At 39.2% G+C, this 21,656-nt stretch overlaps 1 protein-coding gene across 1 annotated transcript in view; it reads right to left on the reverse strand.

The window, feature by feature from the left end:
- The window catches only part of LMBR1L (limb development membrane protein 1 like), a 35,550-nt gene extending 18,575 nt beyond the window's left edge, over positions 1-16,975 (reverse strand). The window contains exons 1-2 of the mRNA XM_026711116.2: positions 16,576-16,975; positions 889-973 (exon numbers count right to left, since the gene is read on the reverse strand). Of these exons, the coding sequence (XP_026566901.1) occupies positions 889-973; positions 16,576-16,647 (157 nt within the window). The 5' untranslated portion in view covers positions 16,648-16,975. The remainder of the gene's footprint in view (positions 1-888; positions 974-16,575) is intronic.
- Between the last annotated feature and the right edge of the window lie 4,681 nt (positions 16,976-21,656).

Genomic DNA, 21,656 nt, shown 5'->3' on the forward strand with positions numbered 1-21,656 from the left:
GCATGAAGCAATCTGCCTTATTTTGACATAATGTAATACTACATGTGAACTCAGCCACTGTAGTGTTTCAACCTTGGTGAGTTTAAATTGCGGATTGTTCAGCAAAACCAGGATTAAACAAGAGCATTTAGTGCAATGTGAACTCCGCTGATTTGTGATAATTGAGCAGGACACATATTTTGGAAATCTTAAAATCAAGGGAAACTGCTAGCTTCATTCTCCCCTAAACTCTAAAAGGTCATGTCCTGTATGGCAGTGGTCCCCAACCTTTTTTGTGCCATGGCCCGGTACCGGCATCACAAAATCATCCGCGGCCCGGTACCGGCATCAGCACGCATGGCAAGGCGAGGATTCTTTCAGCACCCAAACGCTGCTTTCTACCCAGAAAAGCTCACCGGAAGCACTTTTTCATCAAAACAAGATGGCGGCGCCCAGCAAACCGGCGGCCCGGTAGAAATTATTCCGGGGACCGGTGGTTGGGGACCCCTGCTGTATGGCTTCCACAACTTCAGTGGTGGTGTAGTATAGTGGTTCAGGACTAGGAAGGACAAAGGGGAGACTCAGGTTCTAGGCTATCTTCAAATCCCTGAGTGATTTTGGGCCAATCCCTCTTCCTCAACCCAGCCCACATCATAGGGGTGTTGCTCCTGGGAAAAATGAGAAAAACTGAAGAAAAGGCACCTAACAAAATTGGAATCTAACAAATAAATAAATAAATCTGCCTTCTGAAACCATGTATCTAGAACAGCTTTCCCAAGCCTAGACACCACCTGGACAGATGATTTTCGGCTCCCAGTAGATCTGGCCTTTGTTGAGAATTCTTGGCACTGAAATCCACCCACTCAGGTAGGGGAGAAATGACCTTGATTTGCCTGCCTTCCCAGTTACCTGTAGTGAAGTCTGTGTGCCTTTTGAAATAGGTTAAGATGAAGTAGCACAGGATGTAGAGGCTGCCAAAAAGAAGGGTGCAGATCTGTGGGAGGAGAAGGAAAAACTGGTTATGAGATGTTGGTCATGAGTCATCCTTATCTCTTCCCAGTGACTTGCATTCTTGAGGATATGCAACCCACTTCATCCAGGGCAAATAGAACATAATTTGGGATACTGTAGGATCATCTTCTCTATCCTAGTTGCTTAGCAAAACCATTCTATTCCCATCACTGTATTCAATTTTTCTCTCATTTTCCTTTATCAACATTTCCTTATGAAATTACTTCAAAATACAAGCAGCCAGCAGGTTGAGAAAAACTGGCGTTTTCAACACTTTCCTGAAACGGTTTCTCTGTTGCAATTATTCTCTCTTGTCACCCACGTTGATGTTTCCCTCAGTCATAAGTGTGGTTTCCCAGATTTTCCAGTTTTGGTGCTCTTCAAACCTATCCCATTACTGCTGCCATCTCTACCACCATCTTTGCTTTATGTATCTTTGAATCCAGTCTAGATCTGGTATGTAAGCACGTGGGCTGCATTTGCAGGAAAAGGCTGACAATTTCCTGCTTTAATATTTCCTTGTTTTGTTTTGCTCTCTCCAGCTTTTAAATCATCGCCCCTTCCCAGGTATTGTTTAAAAGTATGTTAGGGAACCCAGATGAAATTAGAGGAAAGAAATGTGACTTCTAAAGGAGATTTTGAAGTCATCCCATCCCCCTCAAGTCAAGCTTACAACTGAAAAGAGTGAACGGAAAAGTGAAGTGGGAAGAAGAGTGGATCAACAAGTTTCATCCTTTCTTCTAGTCTGACTGCTCTATTTCTGATTTTTTTTTAATATCTTAGCTATTCCATTGCCAGCTCATTCTCAATATTCAGAATATTATAATCAAGGGAAGGAAGCCCAGCAGTATTTTTTAAAAAATAAATACACCTCCGATTAAAAGATTTGAGAGTGAAAAATGATGATTTCCCCTGGTCAGACATTCTTCCAGTTGAAGCCACATTGCCTCCTCTAGTAACTTCGCATAAAATGGAAAACACACCCTCTCAAATACGTGCATTTCTGAGAACAGGATTTAGAAGTTAAAACAACAAAACAAAGCATGAAAAGAAGGTCCCATCAGTAAAGCTATGTAAACAAAACGAGCCTAAATCTGAAAATTGAAGGGTCAGAGCTCTCCAGGCAAAGAAACATTGCAAAATAATCCTCCAGCTATTTTTTTGTGGAATGAGCATTAAATTGCTCTCCAGCCCCAACATGTAGTAGTTATATAAAAAGAAAATCCGGATGTTTCATCTGCCACATGATAGGCTTACTGGGCTGCCAAGGACATTCAGGTGATGCTCCTGAAAACATACCAGGTTTAATTTAAAGGTTCATCTTTTTGCATTCTTAGGTTCCAAAATTTTGTTCTTCAAGAAAGAAAGCAACCTTCTGTGAGATGATTAAATGTTGCAGGCTCCTAACCCACCGTACACTCTAGAGTATAAACCTATTTTAAAATGTGACAAAAGTTACACACTATCCTTTTTCAATCTGGTGCTATCCAGATAGGATGGATTTCCAAAATCCCTCCGCCGTACTAGCCAATAGAGCTGAATTCTCACAGAATCTATTCCAGAGTATTTGCCAATCCCTGATTAACCATATCAAAGAATTGAAGTTATAAAAAAGAGACTGCTACCAAAAAGTAACCAATCCCCTTCAGGGAATTTCAACAGTAAAAAAGATGACCACAAATATGTAGCATCTCAGTTTTACATCAGAAACAAGGTTCCAGTCTTTAGAAATACAGAAGTATACTGAAAACGATGAATGCTGTAAAGAAGGCCAAACTAATTTCCTTGGTTAGGGAAAAGGCAATAATCTGAGTTTATTGTTCACCCATATAGACTTTTTGTATGAAACTGAAAAAAATAAAAAGCTTTGAGTAAGAGGTAATTTTGTAATTGTAGATATATTTATAAGAGAATATCTGTAGCTCATGGGTTGAACTGTGAGATCCTTAGTACTCTCTGAGCGTGATTTTTTTTGCAGACAGCTCATTATCCAAACTAGGTAACATAATCAGTGTAAACACATGATGATGAGGATGATGATACTGTTAGTTTGAGTAATGAAATGTTTGCAAAAAACCAATCAAGCCTGAGACACTGCCAAATACTCCATTGTAAGTTATGTTTGCTGCAAAAAAAAATTGGAAGCTGCTTCTATTTTTCATTTCATTTTTTCCCCTTTCTTTACTTTATGTTAGTTCTTGTTTTACCTTCTTTTCAAAATTCTTAATAATTTTTTTTACTGAAACCACAGTGAAAGCAGGGGAAGAACAAAGGCTGGGAGAAAGCAAGGAAGAGGCAGGCAAGAAGTTTCTTTTTAAAGCAGGAAGCCACGACTTCAATTTCATATCAATCCCACTCCCATTGCCCTGTTCTGTCTGAAAAGAGGAACAAACAGCTTGTGGGGTTACAGCCTCTTCTCGCCCAAAAGGGAAGCAGGAGAGCAAAACAAAATTGTTCCAAGCCAGCTGGCATCCTGTAGTATGATGTGCTTTGGCGTTGCCGCCTGAGAGATGACCTAGCAGAGTGTTATGCAGTCAGGCAGGAAGAAGTGGTTGTTTTTTTTCCACCTCCTCTACGATGCCCCAAAATTAACCTTCAAACAGAAAAGGAGCATCCTGAGTTCCAAACCAAATGACCCGGGTAGCTTTTTATTTCATGTCTTCATTACCAGATTAAAGTACCCCTAGCCAAGGAGAGCAGGCAGCCTTTCTTAAAAGGTTTCCCTTAATGGGCTGCTCTAAGGTAAACACAGATGGAGCTTTATTAAGAGAGGAAGATGAAAGCTGTATAGGCCAGTCGACAAGAAACCTGGAGGGTTCAAACCCCCGGAAGAGACAGACTCCAAAAGCTGGAGGCCGTGCCAGGTATTTCTAACTAATTACTGCACTAATCCTTGTAATCCGCATTATGATCCCTAAATCATAGGCTGGCTCTCACACTATGCCATCCCCACAGCTTGCTTAATCACAATTTATGAAGTCATCTTCAATGGGAGCATGAAACTATTGCGCCTTTCAGAATTTCTTCCACGGGCTCTGGAGCCGATATATCTCACAGGGTACAGGGAGGACCTCGACTTACAAGTGTTCGTTTTAGTGACTGCTTGAAGTTACACTGGCACTGGAAAAAGTGACTTATGGTGGCTTTTCACACTTACGACCGTAGTCATGTGAGCAAAATTCAGATGCTTGGCAAGTGACTCATATTTATGATGACTGCAAGGCCCCAAGTGATCACCTTTTACGGCCTTCTGACAAGCAAGGTCAATCGGGAAGCCCGATTCATTTAACAACCTCAACAACTCCGGTGATTCACTTAACAACTGTGGCAAGAAAGGTCGTAAAATGCAGCAAAACTCATTTATTAACCATTTGGCTTAGCAACAGAAATTTTGGGCTCAATTGTGGTCATAAGTCAAGTCTAATCACTCACTTTAAGAGAACTTAATTACTTCTTTTTTTTTTATAATTTTTTTATTAATTTTCAATAAACAAACATACACAAACAAAACACAAAACATAAAAACATAAAACTTCTTTTTGGAAAGCGGCTTAATGCCAGGTTACATCTTTTTGTACAGAAATAAATTCGAATTCATGCTCACTTTATATACCATTTCATATCTTATTTACCATTCTACATTTTCTATATAGCTTCTCCCCTCTTTTCACTCTCTTAATTCTGTTTTATTTATTTCATCTCAATTTAAATCATTATGCTTATATCTTTTGTCTGTTCTGTTTCATTTATCTATTATCTTTTCTCATTAACACAAAATTTTTCCTGTAATCACTGATTGAAGTATGACGTCTTTATATCTTTCCCCTAAATTTAACACTTAAAATAATATATAATGTTCATTCTGCTTCTGCTTAGTACATTCTAAAGCTACGTACTATATTTTAAAATAAGAAAGAATAATAAGTTTATAATATAATTAAATCAATAATCCATAGCAAGTTAAACTCTATTGTTAAGTCTTAAGCATTTTACATCTTCCTTTTAATATTTTATCCCATTTTATAATCATATAATATTACAATTTTCTAACATTATATCAAATACAACAATGCAGTCTTATGTACTTTTGCAGAATCTCTTTTTTAATTATATTTTTACCTATTATCTCTGAATGAATCCTGTTTCTTTACATCTTATTTCAAAGCTTTGTAACTTCTCTTCCCTTTTTCCCTTCCTTTCTTCTCCAATCTAGCCTTTTTATCCCGTCTCTTGATTTCCACCCTCTTAATCTCCACTCTCTTCTGTATTCCTTTTTTCTGTTGCTTTCTGATATTGTATCAATTTTTCACCTTATTTTTCCCTTTTTTGGTTGTCCTTTTAAGTCTTAAATTCTCCATTCTCTTTCCCCTCTTTCCCTTTTCTTCCCCAGCTAAAGTTGCTTGTTCATTAAAGATGGCTTCTTCTTCATCCCAATCTTCTTGTTCTTGTAGTTCTGGTAGGTAGAAATCGCCATTTCTAAAAAATGGAAAACAGATCCAGAAGAGCCCTTCCCTTCTTGTTCCTCTTCTTTTAGCTTTTTAAATTCCATTTTCAGTTCATCAACAAGTAATGCCATTGTGAAAAAATTTTTAAACAACCCAAATGTTTTTAATCTTTCAAATAATAATTTCCAAAAGTCCCAAGCAATCCAAATACACACAGACTGTTTCATTTAGCACTTTCTTCTTTTTCTACTTTCTCTTCCTGGGGTTACAGTTCAGTTGCAAAGTTCCAATTAAAATATATCTTTTAGAAGTCTTGTTACAATTTAGCTCTAGTCTTATAGATTCTAAGCAGCCTCCTCCAGCAAAGTCTTAATATTAATTCCTTTCCTCTCCCTTCCCACTTATAGCAAAAAAAAAGTTCAGAATGTTCAGAAATCTTTATTGTCCCCTTGGCTTTAATTTTCCAATTTAATTACCTGCTGATGCCAAAACGGGTTTTTCCGATTTCTCATTCATCTGCTATCACCGTAAGGAAGGAGAGTGAGAAAAAACAAACTTTCCCTTTTTTCTTTCATTCGCTGCTTTTTCCGATCTTCTTTGGGAGCGATGTATCTTTAATAAAATTTAAATTCCAGGGTATTTAAATGTTACTTGTTATCCCGGTCAGCCAAAAACTTTCACTTCTCAGCTTCCTCCTGCACATTCTTATCCGGATGAAAGCTTCTTTGTGGCAGCCATTGCTGACCGCTGCTCCAATGCTTTCGGAAAAGGGAGTTAAGCCAGTTGAGGAGGGGGTTGAGATTCCCCCAGACCCCTGCCGGATCTCCCGTCTTCAGTTACCTCTACGGGGTAACCATAGCCCCCAAATCCAGCTGGATCGGGGGCACTCCAGCGGTGGAAACCGCACACGATCATGGATTTTTGCCGCGGCCGAAGCCTTGCAAACTGGAAGTCCTAGAGAATTTAGTTACTTCTGACTCTGCTCCAGTATATTGATGGTGATTTTTTTTTTTAAATGAATCACCCTGGATCTTGATTTTCTCACTGATGGGAGTGCTTGTTTCACTCCATTTTGTGGGTCCTGGGTTCAAACCAGGGGTGGGATTCTACCAGTTCACACCTATTCGCTAGAACCAGTTGTTAACATTCTAAGCAGTTTGGAGAACGGGTTGTTAGAAGAAATTACTGGCCTAATCCTGTAAGGAAGGCAGGAAGGAAACATTCTGGTGTTGCTTACAGAAACTGCCTCTCCGTTAACCCTTATTACATTCTTGGCAAGACTAGACTTCCTGTTTCAGGAACTTCTCTGGAGTTTTTTCCCGCTCCTTTGCTGGTACCTTGTGTGGAGTGACCATTCAAAGTTATAACGCCACTGAAAAAAGTGACTTATGACCATTTTTCACACTTACGACTGTTGCAGCGTCCCCACAGTCATAAGAGGCCGGGGAGGAGATGCATGCCTCAATGTGACTGATATTGAGTTGGCCAAGCCCAGGCAAAAACATGACCACCAAGCCACGTCCACCGAACCACATGACCACCAAGCCACGCCCACCAACTAAGCGATGCCCATAGAACCGGTTGCTAAAATTTTTGAATCCCACCCCTGGTTCAAACCACATCATTACCCACTCTATTCTTGCCATAAATTTTCAAGTTCAGGGCCTAGATGTGTCTCTTTCTGCACATATTGGTTCAACTGCTAACCAGACAAGCCACTGTATCAACACACCAACATGGATACCGGTTAGGTAAGAGGCCTACTACAGTAATTACAGAATTTCATTTTCACAAATACAGGGTAACCTGTCCAGAAAAACTTCCAATGCGTCCTTTGTATAATTTCCCTAGCTATCATTGATGTGTGTGTGTGTGTGTGTGTGTGTGTGTGTGTGTGTGTGTTTAAGCCTCCATGCAAGTATATGTACTAAACCAGAGGTTCCCCAACACCCAGGCTGCAACTCACCACTGGGTCATGAAGTGTTAGGAATTGGGCCGTGGAAATGGTGGGTGACCGTGCGCGCGCATCCCCACATGCATGCTGTGCCTGCGCTGCATTTTCATGAGCAGCGGTTGCACGTGACTGCCACTTGCGCGCATGGACCTATATGCGCACGGGCTTGCTAGCCACTCATGTGGAAACGTCCCCTCCCCCCACCCCCACCAGTACACCAAGCCCGAAAGGTTGAAGAATTCTGTATTAAATTATAGAGGAGGTGCTAGACTTTTATTTTATTTCATTTTAGATGTACCACAAGATTTTTAAAAATTGTTCAACTGGGTTATCTCAGAAGTATACATCTCTCCCGGCAAGCTGGAAAGCAACATTTTTGGCTCACGGTCCTCTTTGTGTTCCACAGACAATAGAAAGGAAAACAACCGTGAGTCACGATCAAACCAGTTAATTTTACATCACTAATGTAAAATGCCTTTGAGTGAGTGATACAAAAATAGTTACAAAAAATTCTGAGAGCTTATTTATGATTCTTTTACTAAACCTATGCCCAAAGTAAAATGTGTAATTTATAAGCTATGATTTGTGGCTTTGTACAATGTTTGTATTACATAATATACCATACTCATTGATAAACCAAGAATTTTAGGTGCCAACGTGCTCCCCCAAAAATCAGGTTTGGTTTATGTGAGGATGGGCTAATCCATAGGATTGTATGGGAATTATTTTTCAAAGCATCCCTATTTCCATATACGCTTGAATATAAGCCCATTCATGGATAAGGAAACACTTCAATGCATGTCGATTTATCTGCAGGTGTGCATTTTTCATGGCATTTTGGTAAACATTTGAGGGTTGGCTTATGTGCAAATAGGTTTATATGTGAGTATATACGGTATATAAATAAACTGTATTCAGAATGGATAGTTAAACACAACTTATGTGATATGTAAACAGAAATAAGGTTCACGCCCTACTCTATACTTCAGGCTGCTAAACCAACTGGGCAGTTCTTTTGAAGGAGGGGGCCTTACCTGTAGCCTATGATAACCCAGGGCCCAGGAGAAGATGGCAATGCCAGCCTCTTCCCAAACTGACACCACTAGAATCCCGCAGCAGCAGGAGCCTGATCCTTGTGCCTGGCATACCTAGCCACCCTGCTACCCAGTTTCCAGTTCTCCTTGCAAAAACAGAGATTATGGCAGGTACAAATCTTACGTAAGCAGAAGGAAAGAATCAGACACGGAAAGTCCAGAGTTAGTGTTCCACGTTGTCTTCTGCTGAGGCAAGGAATTTCTTTTGGGAATGGGGCCAATTTAGATTGGGGAGGAAGCAGATAACAACTGCCTCATGGTTTCAGCGGACAGAAAACAGAGTCCAGCAACCAATTTGTCTCGCTGTTCCCTTGAGTGAACCCCAGTTCCAAGATTCCACTTAAACAGAACTTGGACCTTGAGTGATATTTGCTCAGAAGAGAATATAGGATTATTTGCCCAGAGAAGGAACACAGATGAAAGAGGGGGAGAGGGAAGCACTTTGAAGGTTGAGAAAAACATTCTGCACCAGAGTGCATTTTTTTCCAGGCAAGGAATCAGGAGCGAAGTTTTCCATAGGCAAAAACATTTTCAAAAATTCAAGTGGATTTAAATGCTGCAGATGTAGCTCGCTTCCAAGACACGCTTCAAGGCTCACATGAAGGGACTGAGTTTTGCAAAAATAAATGCAAACAAAGTACCTTTGGTATCTCTTCCTCATGCTGCTCCAATATATGGATTGAGTTGCAAAATGACTATTCCCCAATCCTTACCAAGAACACATAATTCAAGTGCTCAAAACTGTGATGGAATGTAATTGTAATTCACTGCAATGTCCTACCTGTCAATGAACAGCTTCAACCATAACAATACAAGAGCAAACAATAGATACAAACCCAAAGTTAATTGCACCAAACTTGATTGCAGGAAATACGACTTCAGCAACAGAGTGGTCAATGTCTGGAACACTCTACCTGACCATGTGGTTTCTTCCCTAAACCCCAAAAACTTTAACCTTAGACTTTCTACTATTGACCTCACCCCCTTCCTAAGAGGCCTGTAGGGGGCGTGCATAAGCGCACCAACGTGCCTAATGTCCCTGTCCTATTGTTTATTTTTCTTATATGTATCCATGTATTCATAACTATGTTTTTACTTATACCTGTTATCTCGTAAGCGATTGACAAACCAAATAAAATAAATAAATAAAAAATAAATGTGCCGTTGGAGAAGGGGTGGGGGGAGGAATCCTGGCATGAGCACTAAGGCTTCCCAAGGCAGAGGCAACACATTCCATATAAAAGCCCAATTTAAGAGATTGTGCAATCCCAAACTGGATGGGGAAAGGAGGAACAGTTTCAAGGCAATCACACTCTAGATTCTCTCAAGATATGTCTAGTAAGTAAGGAGGTTATAGCTTTATTTAGTCTGGCAAGATTCTGTCCATTAGGTGTAAGCAAATCAAGGACTGGACTTGGTTTTCACTGTGATGTCTATGGGCTTGGACCTGAAAAAAGGCAGCAATAGACATAAAGCTTCAAGTGTTTTATCTCATTTCTGGATAGCCAGAATATTCCCCCAATTCTGCAGCAGTTGCATCAATTTGCAAATCGGTTTCTGCACCACAAATTATGATTTGCGAAGACATTTACAGCATGCTACCTTCATTGTTTAGATCAGGTTTCCTCGTGCAAATCCCCATCTGTTAGTCTCGTTCGTTTGTGCTGTGAAATTAGAACAAGCTGGCATGAGAAAGTAGGCTTGTTGCCCTGAAATCTAGAGCAAGGCCCAGCTGAATAAAGCCTCCCAGCATGGCACTTCCAATTAACTGAAAATTAGAACATGGAAGGATGGAGAATATAGCCAGACAATAAACAAGCATCATGGAATCTCCCTGGCATGGAAGAGACGATAACAAAGTTCTTTCCTTTCTTTCAGAGATAAGATTTTGGCTTTCAAAGCACTTGTTGGCGAGTGCATTTAATGGATAATAAGTTTTTTTCTACACGTTTCTGCTCTTTTCAAAGACTTCCATTATAAGCAACTTTGTTTGTTCATATATACAGCATCTATCGGTCCCTAGATCACAAAACAGGCTGTATCCAAAATTATTCCTGCATACAAACTCCATGGGTATTATTCCCTTGGAAGCAACAACAGACAGAGCATTTATTTATTTGCTTACATTTATTAGATGTTTATCTCATCTTTATTTTTATAACTAACTCGTTGAAGATACATAACTCTCCTTCCTCCTCCTATTTTCCTCACAACAACAACAACAACCCTGTGAGGGGGGGTTGGGCTGGGAAAGAATGACTGGCCCAAAGTCACCCAGTGGGTTTCATGCCTAAGGCAGGACTAGAACTCACATTCTCATGGTTCCCAAGTCAGCACTTTAACTCCTAGACCAAAGTAGACTAAAAATATTTTAATTCTATTCCAGTATTAAGCAATAATGAGTTGATTAGCTTTGGCTTAATAACTTGTCTAAATCCAACCAACATGGTTTATTCAAGAATAAAACAACTTGTCTACCATGACATGTAAATACATTCAATCTCTTTTGAATGTTAGTACAGTGAGACTATACTAACACCAGAGGTCAGATGAGTGTCAGAACAGCTTTCAAATACTTGGAACTGCAGAACTGCACAGTGAATTTCAGAACATTAATAGCAGAGGTCTCCACTCCTGGCAACTTTAAGACTTGTGGGCTTCAATTCCCAGAATTCTGGGAGTTGAAGTCCACAAGTCTTCAAGTTGCCAAGTTTGGGGACCCCTGACATACAGAGTCCAAGCCCATCTCAGATGATTGAGAGGAGGATTCACCAATGGTGCTATTCCTTCAAATAGACTACAATGTTGTATTTTTTTTATTAATTCCTACCTTAACACTTAATAGCAATGCTGATCGGTGTTGGTGGGAGCTGTAATCTAACACACCTGGAGGACAAAGTTATGATATGGACTGAGCCACTAGCTATGCTGCAGACCTTAAATTCACTTTCACGTGGTTTTAGTCAATCAGATTAAATATTATGCCTGTGGGCAAGATGGAGATGAACCTAGCAACATATGCTTTTACAGTCTAAATTCATTATAATACTGCAGTTGGACTTCCGAGCTTAACTCTGCATTCTTTCAAAACGGGAATATTTTTTGCAATTCAGTTACCAGACTTTCTTTGGAATGAATGACTCTATCAGCATATCTGTCACAATCAACTTTAGTACCAAAACTAATATAAGAAGAACCCTTACTCAGCAGACTGCGGGGTTATCATGGTAGAATAATACTTTGTAATAATCAGCATGAATAAAATAGTATACGTCAACCATGTACAAACCTCAAATAATAGTGTATCTATCGGTCTGTATGATTTCTTAGCAAAGAGGGACAATTAAAAAAAGGAACATAAAGTTTACAAATTAGAACATATTTGACACTCAAATGATTGCAACAACTTACTCTGCCAATTTTCTGGTGATGTTAGCTAAAAAAAATCTCTATTGCCAGTTAATGTCTGGTTTAAAGAATTAAATTTAATATTATATGTAAAACATTAAACATTTTTGTTATGGGCTATATGCTGGTCTGCATATGCTGTAGATTATTTTAATTATTTTTGTAAAAGATGCTATCTGCTACGAACAGCCTCCAAAAAGAACAGGAGTCTTAAGAAAGGTAATGTGTTTAAAGTTAGCAGTAGTGAATATGTTTCTTGATTAAAATAAAAAGTTCCTATCTAGTAATAGTCAGATCTTGAAAGTTGTTAGCCATGGTATTCAGTTCTAGATGCTCAGTTTCACCAAAATCATCTACAAATTGCTACATTTTCCCCTATTGCAAAAAGCATACATCTCTGCAGATTTTTTAGTTTATATGACAAAGATGGCAAGATGCACACATCGAAATAAGCCATTTCTGTTTGTGGGTTATGTCGTTTTTGGTTTTAGTAGAGTGTCTAAATTTAGTCCCTTCAGTTTATAAACTTTAATCTACAGCTTAATGTGCCTTTTCAAACTATGACTAGTCAGTTGTGCCCTTTAAAACAAGCTAAACATAAAAGAAATCATTACTTAGCACAGGGCATCAACCTAGCCAATAAAAGGTTACATGATGGATTATTTCTAAAAGTTTATCTTTTCTTTCCAAAACAAATGATCTCAGGACCAATGAAGTCAGCTGGAAGATAATTCAGAAGTACACGTTATTGATGGAATTAATTTCCACAAGTCAGATAATAGCTACCAAAGAACATAATTTTCAGAAACTAGATATGCATGGAATATTAATCTATAAATTTCATTAGTCAGGATAGTAAACAGTTCCAGGATCAGAAGGGTAGTACTGAGTAACATTGCTGGGCGAAATGGCAACAACTGGGGAAGTGACAGACACCACAGAATCATATGTGATTCTCAGAATCATTTACAGTACTTGATCTTGAAAAAACAGATACTGGACCAGGTGGAACTTGATCAAGAGGGGAATTTCTGTTCTTAAATTCTCAATGCTCCCATGTCATATATGACAGTGATTTAAATTTCTCCGAGGTTAACATAATACCCAGAAAACTCATTATGCATGCCAACTGGGCACCGTGGACTAAATATCTTGCATGACTCTAAGTACTATATATTGCCTGCTAAGCTAATGTGTTGACTACAGAGATGGAACTCTGGACTAACCTTTGGCACACAAAGCCACGCTGGGAAAGCCAATTCCCCCCTTCCTCTCCTCCCATTCAAAGTTGACAAGGTTCTCACAACCTGTTTAGATTATGCTGAGCTTTGAGAATGGTTGCTTTGGACAGAAAAAATGGTTGCTTTGGACCTACAAATAAAGATGCAACAGATCTCTCTCTGAAATCTAACTTAACTGCATGGACTTTTGAGTTATTTGCACGTACCAGTGAATGCTCTGGTCCATAAACATGACATTGGATCCAGAGGGGAGAAATAACAATAAACTCAATCAATTGCTTAATAAACCACAATTGGCTGGATTCTCACAACACCCTAAGTCAAAATTCTACACTCAGGTTTTCATGGAAGTTAAACACAGGATGGTGTATGGAAACATAATGTGCTTTGTAAGTAAACAGCTAAGTGAGTAGTAGAGGAAGTATCACATACCGTAATTGGCAAAAGCAGGCAAGAAAAAACTTGCCTTTGTTCAGCTCATCATTATTTTAACAGAATAGCAATAATCCCCACTAAGTGGCCCAGAAACTCAAATTTAGCAGGCACAAAGATTAAGCTGCTGTTTTCTCTAGAAAGCCATTTACTATGCAGTATGTGTAGAATCAACATAGCCTGAAATGAAGCAATGCATGACTTTAATAAGTCACATTAATATACATGTAAGTCAGAGCTTTTCTGCTTTTTGGGAACCACCTGACAACAGGTACCTAAACATTTGAATTTATTGTCATTCAAAACTTCATAATTACTTATTTCAACTCTCTGGGCATTGCAATTTTTTAATTTTGAATGACATTTATGAAGCAAGCAGAATTAAACTGCCAGGTGCACTTTCAAAATAATACCGGTATGCACAGCTCCTCACATCTAACAGAATTGCAAATATAAAACAGAACAGGGAGCTCCCCAAGGCAAAAGTCTCACTAGATTTGTGTACATTTTAATGAAGCGTCTCATGCATTTGGAAGACACAAAAATATTGTATTTACTTTTTAAAAATCTAAAGCCCAAAAGTCCCAGCCCCAAAATCTTTCTTAACCTCCAAGGCTTCTGCACTTGAGTCCAATCATTATTAATTTTCTTAACATATTTATTACTTCATATACTTCATTGCTGCTGATAAAAATGATTTCACTAAATTGCCACTGAAGAGTGGGAGGAATGGAGGGGTTGCTTGCCCCCAGAATTTCATTTTTCCAGATTCTAAGTAAGGTTTCTCTCTTTCCCAGCCCTATCTTTCCCTCGACCCCTCTCTATCTTATTTTCCTCTCTTATTTTTAAAACGCTTCCGCCAGAAAGAGAGAGGTGGAGATGTGCAATGCGTCCTGCTCTCCCATTCCTAAGGACTGGGCTGATTCTGCCATTTTGGAAATGCTCTGTTTGTTGTCTGGAAGTTAATCCGTTGAGCCAAAAGGGGTTTGTGGCATTTTAGATATGGCCCAGTTCCTGAAACCAGCCTCAGGAATCCAAATTACATCCACTCCAGATAATTCATTTCTGAAAACTTCCAGACCACCCACTTCCTGTAGGGGCTAAGGCTGTGTGGCCCAGAGGAGGGATGGAACATTCCAGAGTCCTCTAGAACATTTCATTCTCAGGTGCACATATAAGCACTGATGAAGTTACCTAGTTTGGGTAATGAAATATTTGCAAGAAAACAACCAAGTTTAGAGAGTACCAAGGATCCCTTATTTCAACCACGAACTACAAATATTCTCCTTTATCAGTACATGTAATCTCAATGAAAGGGGATTACTTGTGGACTTCTGTGTGGGAAATTGGTAGACAGAAATGACTTTACTTTGTAGGTGATATTAATCATTAGTTTTAAACACACTCATTAACATATATCTGATAATATCCTGTACCTATATATAAACCTGCATTCCATCCACATTTATTGGGCAAGAAATCCACCTGCATTCAGGTTGCATGGCAACTGCAGATTGGCAAAGCTGGACATTCCATAAGGAATTATATATTTCTTATATATTTCTTGCAGATAGACCTCAACTTACAACCACAACTGAGCCCAACAATTTATGTTGCTAAGTGAGAAATTTGTTAAATGAATTTTGCCCGATTTTATGAGTTTTCTTGCCACATTTATTAAGTGAATCACTGCAGTTGTTAAACATGGTTGTTAAGTGAATCTGGCTTTCCCATTGACTTCGCTTGTCAGAATGCTGCAAAAGTTGATCACATGACCCTGGGACGCTGCAACCGTCATAAATGTGAGTCAGTTGTCAAGCATCCGAATATAAATCATGTGACCATGGGGATGCTGCAATGGTTATAAGTGTGAAAAATGGCTGTAAGTCACTTTTTTCAGTGCCCCTGTAACTTCTGCCTCTGTATCACTAAGCAAACTGTTGTAAGTCAAGGACCATCTTTATTAGTTTTACAAATAACTCAAGGGGCAAACATTTCCAACACATCTTTCTCTTCCTATTTTCCCCACAACAACCCTGTGAGGTGAATTGGGCTGAGAGAGCGTGACTGGCCCAAAGTCATCCAGCCAGTTTTCATGCCTAAAGCAGGACTAGAACGCAAGGTCTCCTGCTTTCTAGCCTGGTATCTTCGCCACTAGACCAAACTGGCTGTGGCTGCCTTCCTTCCAAATGAAAACAGTATGAAACGGGGAAAATAACATTTTAAAGAGAGACAGTTTGTGCAATGGAGCTGAAAAGAGCCACATAATCATATCTTTTTATTACTCTTTTCATTACTAGCAATGAACTTATTGCCAAGTTGTTGAAGAAAGACTGAACAATAGAAATGGACATTTTAAAAAAGGTTTCCGCAAATTGGCACCTAGCAGGAAACTTAACGCTAAACATTAAACCAAGGTTAATATTCACACTACAAACTTAGCCAAAAAACAAAGGCGGAACATGAGGACCTGATTCACATGGTATTAGTGATACGACTTTTTGGGTTTGGCAACCATGATTTAATGCATAAACATAGCCAATGTGTGCAGTCCAAAATAATTGTATCTGAAAGGCACCAAGTTGTAAACATACAGATTGGCTGTAAACATACAGCAAGCAACTCCAGTTCATTCTCAACTACGGCTTGTTTTTCCCCCCCTAATTCCTCTTCAATTACCTTGGATTAAAGAACACAGAAGAATGCAAATTTTACCAATCAAGAGGGCCGATGGCATTTACTGCTCTTAAGCACTAAATTCCTTAGCACTTCCTGTCTCCTTGACAAAACCATCATCCCCCATAGCTAATCTAGTCGATTTATATATATTTTTGTCTTCGTTAAGTTGGGGGGAGAAATATACAAATCTTTCCCCTTTTTCAAAGGTGTTGGTCTCTGATGACTGGGAATAACGAGGCTAAAATTCTAGTCATAAGGAAGAAACCAGGGTGGCGGCGGGGGGAGCGGAGGAAACCCCAATTTGCGTTATGGTTAACAACCAGCGTACTCACAATACACTCGCGGACCCTCTCGTGGAATAACTGCTCCCGCGCAGACAGCAGGTCGTGATCCCCCAAATTCATCCTTTGGTCAGCATGGCTGAAAGTTTGTAGGGCTGGCAGAGGGGCCGGTGGAAGCAGGAGACGGGGCTCCCAGAACCCCAGCGTAGCCGCCACCACGAACCGAAAACTCCTCCTTCCTTGCTCGTTAAGGGCCAATTTCTAGAATCTAGAACGTTGCAACACTCAACCCGCGTCACAATACAGGTCCACCCGGCCCGGAGGAAGCTCCGCGTTGCATCGTTAAAGGCACCGAAGCATCGCCTGACTCAACCAAACTCCGCTATTGCAGGGATGAGATTAATGACGGCGGAAAGGAAAAGGTAGAGCTTATACTTCCCACATCCCCTCCGGAGAAAAAGAGCCGATTGGCTAGATAAGGGCTTAACCTGCTTGCTTTTCATTGGCTACCTCTGGAAACCAAAGCGCGGTTCATAGGCTGCGGTGAACGTTCATTATTTTACCATTCAGTGCTGTCCGTGGTGGAGTAGCATCCCCTAGTGGTTGGCCCCGCCTTCTCTGTACTGCAGGGTTTTAATTATTTGGGAAGCTTCGGTTGTGTCAAGGAAGGTTAACTTATACAATCCTTGACTTACGGCCACAACTGAGCCCCAAAATGTATGCTGCTAAGCGAGACAGTTGTGAGTTTTGCCCCATTTTTACGACCTTTCTTACCACAGTTTTTAATTAATTAATTAGGTATTCCCTTAATTAATTATAGGAAAGAAGGATTCTCTCCTTCCTTCCTCTTCCACATTTCTACTCTACACAATTTACTTTAATGTTCAGTTACAAGTGATACAGCCACTCCATTTAATTGATAAAGTGAAACTGTAGCTCACAAAACCATATAACTTTTAATAAAATTAGGCAGAAAAGATGCTACCAGTCTCCTGATAAATTACAGATAAGGAGTTTTCTACTGCATAAAGATAAGTGTTTTGTTGTGAAATAAAACCAAATACCAGATCTAAACTGCTAAAATTTACAGTAGCACCACTAAAATGGCAGAAAAAAATATTAAATTTACATGCCGCTAATCTCACTGTCATTTGACTCTGGGTGGCTTACAAACATAAAAACTAAGATACAAAATATTAAAATATTCAATATTAAATTTCGTTTAGTTATTTTTACCTTTGCTGCCATCTAGCTCCAATAGCAGTTCACCAAGGTAGAATTCCCTGCCACAATAGTAGGTACAATTCCAAGCCTTTCATCTTCCAGAGAAGCATCATATAAAAGTCGCCATCTAGAGGCCTTGCAAAGTTTAGAAACATCCATAGAATTCTTGCTGAGACAAAATGATGCCAATAAAAAAAATCTGGGACATAAATATGTAGACCCACTGGGCAAAAACTGGTTTTATAGCAAGATTATCTTAAAGCTTAAAAAAAAAACCCAGCTTCTTTTATTTTCTCCAGAGAAATCTTTAGCATCATCAGTGGAATCATACAATACCTCACTTTCCTTTTTTTTTACAGTTTAGTTCAATCTCTCTATCAAAGTATTGGGAGGAAGGTCCATGTCCAAGAACAGTATAAAAATAGAACTTATGGATTAAACTTATTTGTAGCTGAAATGATTATTTGAGATCCTACTAATGATATAATTTAATTACAATTTGAACTGAATACTTGTACATCAGCAAGCTGGCACCAATCACCCTCTGTTTACTTAATCCACATCAAAGTGTTACTGCTTGTATAAAATAGAATTCCATGTGAAATTGCTTTGAGTCCCCGGAATGGAAAAACGATATAGATCTAACAAATAAAAAGCAGGCAAATACAGGTAGTCCTCAACTTACGACCACAATTCTGCCCCAAATTTATGTTGCTATGTGAGAAATTTGTCAAGTGACTTTTGCCCCATTTTACAACTTTCCTTGCCATATTTGTTAACTGAATCAGTTTGTTAAATTACTCATAGGGTTGTTAAGTGAGCCTGCTTTCCCATCGACTTTGCTTGTCAGAAAGGTCACAAAAGGGGATCACATGATGCCGAGACACTGCAACCGTCATAAATGTGAGTCAGTTGTCAAGCATCCAAATGTAAATCACATGGCCATGGGGATGCTGCAACAGTGATAAGTGTGAAAAATGGTCATAAGTCACTTTTTTCAGTGCCACTGTAACTTTGAATGGTCACTAAGTGAACTGTTGTAAGTACAGGACTACCTGTAAATAAATAAATTAGTAATTTTAATCATTTATTATGTGAATCAATGTTGATAGCTACAAAACCAGGTTTAAGAAGCTACTATACTATGTATATTTATCTAGGTCAGTGGTGGCAAACCTTTTTTGGCTCCCGTGCCAATAATTGCACACGTGCTCGTGCGCTCACACTCATGTGCCGGCACCCAGGCAATGCGTGCTGCCACCCCACCCTGCACATGTGCACACAACCCCCAGCATGAGCTGCATGTCTCTGCACATGCACACATGTCTCCTGTGCACCATGCACCACCCCCACGTGCATGCATACCAGATACCTGACAATCAGCTATCGGGCGGCAGCGGCACGCATGCGCAGTGGGGCTCTTCCAGGCGAGCTCTCACGTGCTGGGGGAAATGGCTTTGTTTTTTTTTCACTTCGAGCATGTGTGCCATAGGTTCGCCATCATGGATCTAGGTGGATTGAGATATTATTGAGCAATTATTGCAAAAGATTGGCATCAGTTAAAGAAAATTATGGTTGAAAGATTTAAAAAGTATGTCATAGCAACAATTATTTTTTATTATTGCTTGGTAGATATCCTACACAATGTAAGTATCACTTCTTCCTAAAATTCTGTTACTTTTCTATTCTTTGCTTTTACTCTATTCATGGCAAAATAATTCCTTCTATTTAATTAATATAAAATTTTACTTTAAAATCAGGATTGGGAAAATCCTATGCTATAAAACAAAAGCATTTCAGAGTCTTACATATACTAGATCTAAAATACTGCTTTGATCCTTAAAATTAAAAGTATTTCTATTGTTCAAAACTCAACATATGTTTGGAGCATTGCACCTACCATGGTATGGCCACATTTTACAAGCAGTACTCCAGACTGTTGCTTGCACTGCCTACCTTTTCAACATTGATGGCAAATACCCACATGGAACACCAAAGCGAAAGTAGCAAGACACAATACAGACATTAATATCATCCCATTGGACCGGCATTTGATCACATGCAATGGTGTTCATTAATCTAAAAAGCAGACCCTACATTTGCAGGAAAATGCTAGGTTGAAGAAAATTGGACTTCAGATCAATTTGAACTACACTATTCCACCTAAATGTTTTAAAAATCATATCTGCCATTACAATATCCTTATTTAAATATCTAATAAGGGTAATAATATTTAATTTAATATTTGGAAAAAGGGAGGCAATTTATGAATCCTAATTCTTTTTCTTCCATTCTTTGATCTCAGATTTTAAACATGTTATAGAATAGATAAATATGATCTTTGTACAGAATGGGAAGACAATGCTTTATATAATTTGAGATTTGAATATTGATGGGAAATCTTTTTCTCTTGACCATAACGTGTAAAAGGATATCAGATGAAATGATGGAGTATCATCAGAAACTTAATGAGATCTTAAACCTAAAATGTAACAATATTCATATTATTTAAAGTCAAAAGTGTTTCAACATTATATGTAACAGATTCTCCTGAAAGACTTTGTAAATAGTATGAACGAAGGGCTTGAACTGTGTGCATTAGGGTAAAAAAAAACACTTTCAAAACAATATTGTGCAAATCCTCCTACATTTTGGAATCAAACTTTGACTCCAAAATAGTCAATAGATGGCATCATACTACTTTAAAATGGTATTATTTTATAATAATTGAATGTGTTTGATGGGTTTAAAATTTAATGCATATTCTCTCTGGTGGCAGTCGCTACATTTATTCATTTCATTTGCCAGCTTTGAGGAAATGGGTACCATACTGAATTCTAGTAACTTTTGTCCCTTTTCCTCAGAATCTGCTAAGAGCTTTAATTTTTTTCTGCATGTTTTCTATTGGAGGTTCTTCTAAGATATTGCTGGGGAATTTGAATCGTCCCGTATCCCTTTCTCTAAAACAACTTCAGTTAAAAACAGTTATTTATATTTCTCTTCCCCTCCCTTTTGTTTTTTTTTTTTAAATAAAGTTTCGTTCTCTGTCTCTTCTCTGGTGAGATTGATCATTCTCCTGACAAAGGAGGATGAGCATTGATTTCCCCAGGGACACGACATAAAGCTCCTCAAGCAGAAGACGCCAGGGCTATGGGAGCCCTATTTCTGGGATAGGATGCCAAGTACAATAAAGGCATTCTATTGGAATATAAGCAGCCACAGTGTAAACTACCAAGCAGGTACTGTTCTGACCTATGCTTTCCCAATAGCACAAAGCCAAGTCCTCGTCCTGATAAACCCTTTATTTAATTTACAATGAATTTCCTCTCCAACAAAGTCCTAGGCAACAGTCTTTCAAGATAGTTCCCAATTATAGACCCTTTATCAGGCATGGAGCGTGGCCAGATGCCGCAATTCTTGGCAAGCATGCCGGAATGAACTAATTGTCTCCTGCAAAGCCCCACTCCACTTTTGCTTCTCTTTTATTTTCTAGTGGAGGAGCCATTCACCATCCACCTGTGGCTTTACTTCCAAGTCGGCCCTTGTTCCTCAGCTATTCCCTTCTTCTGCCAACTCTGCACATGTGCACACTGGGAACAGGCTCTAGCTGTTCTTCTGCCTCACTGATGTCTGACTCCAAAGGCAGCTGATAACTGTTAGACGGCCCTGGCCCCATCTCTGCCTCCACTCATCAGAGCCTTCCCCCAACTCCAGGACTGGCCCATGTTCCTCCCCAACCTCCTCACTGTCCAAATCTTCTGCCAGTTTGGTGGGCCACAACAGGTACACCAGAACAGGAAGCATAACTAGGGTACATACCAAGAGGCTTTCTGAGACAAGCAATTTGAGACCTCCAAAGCTTCACCCTACTAGCACAACTGCTGTCATTGGATGTGAAAATAAGCACT

This window comes from Pseudonaja textilis, chromosome 2 (genome assembly GCF_049901715.1).
Source record: "Pseudonaja textilis isolate UNSWEBS1 chromosome 2, rPseTex1.2, whole genome shotgun sequence".
In the NCBI taxonomy this organism is placed as follows: Eukaryota; Metazoa; Chordata; class Lepidosauria; order Squamata; family Elapidae; genus Pseudonaja; species Pseudonaja textilis.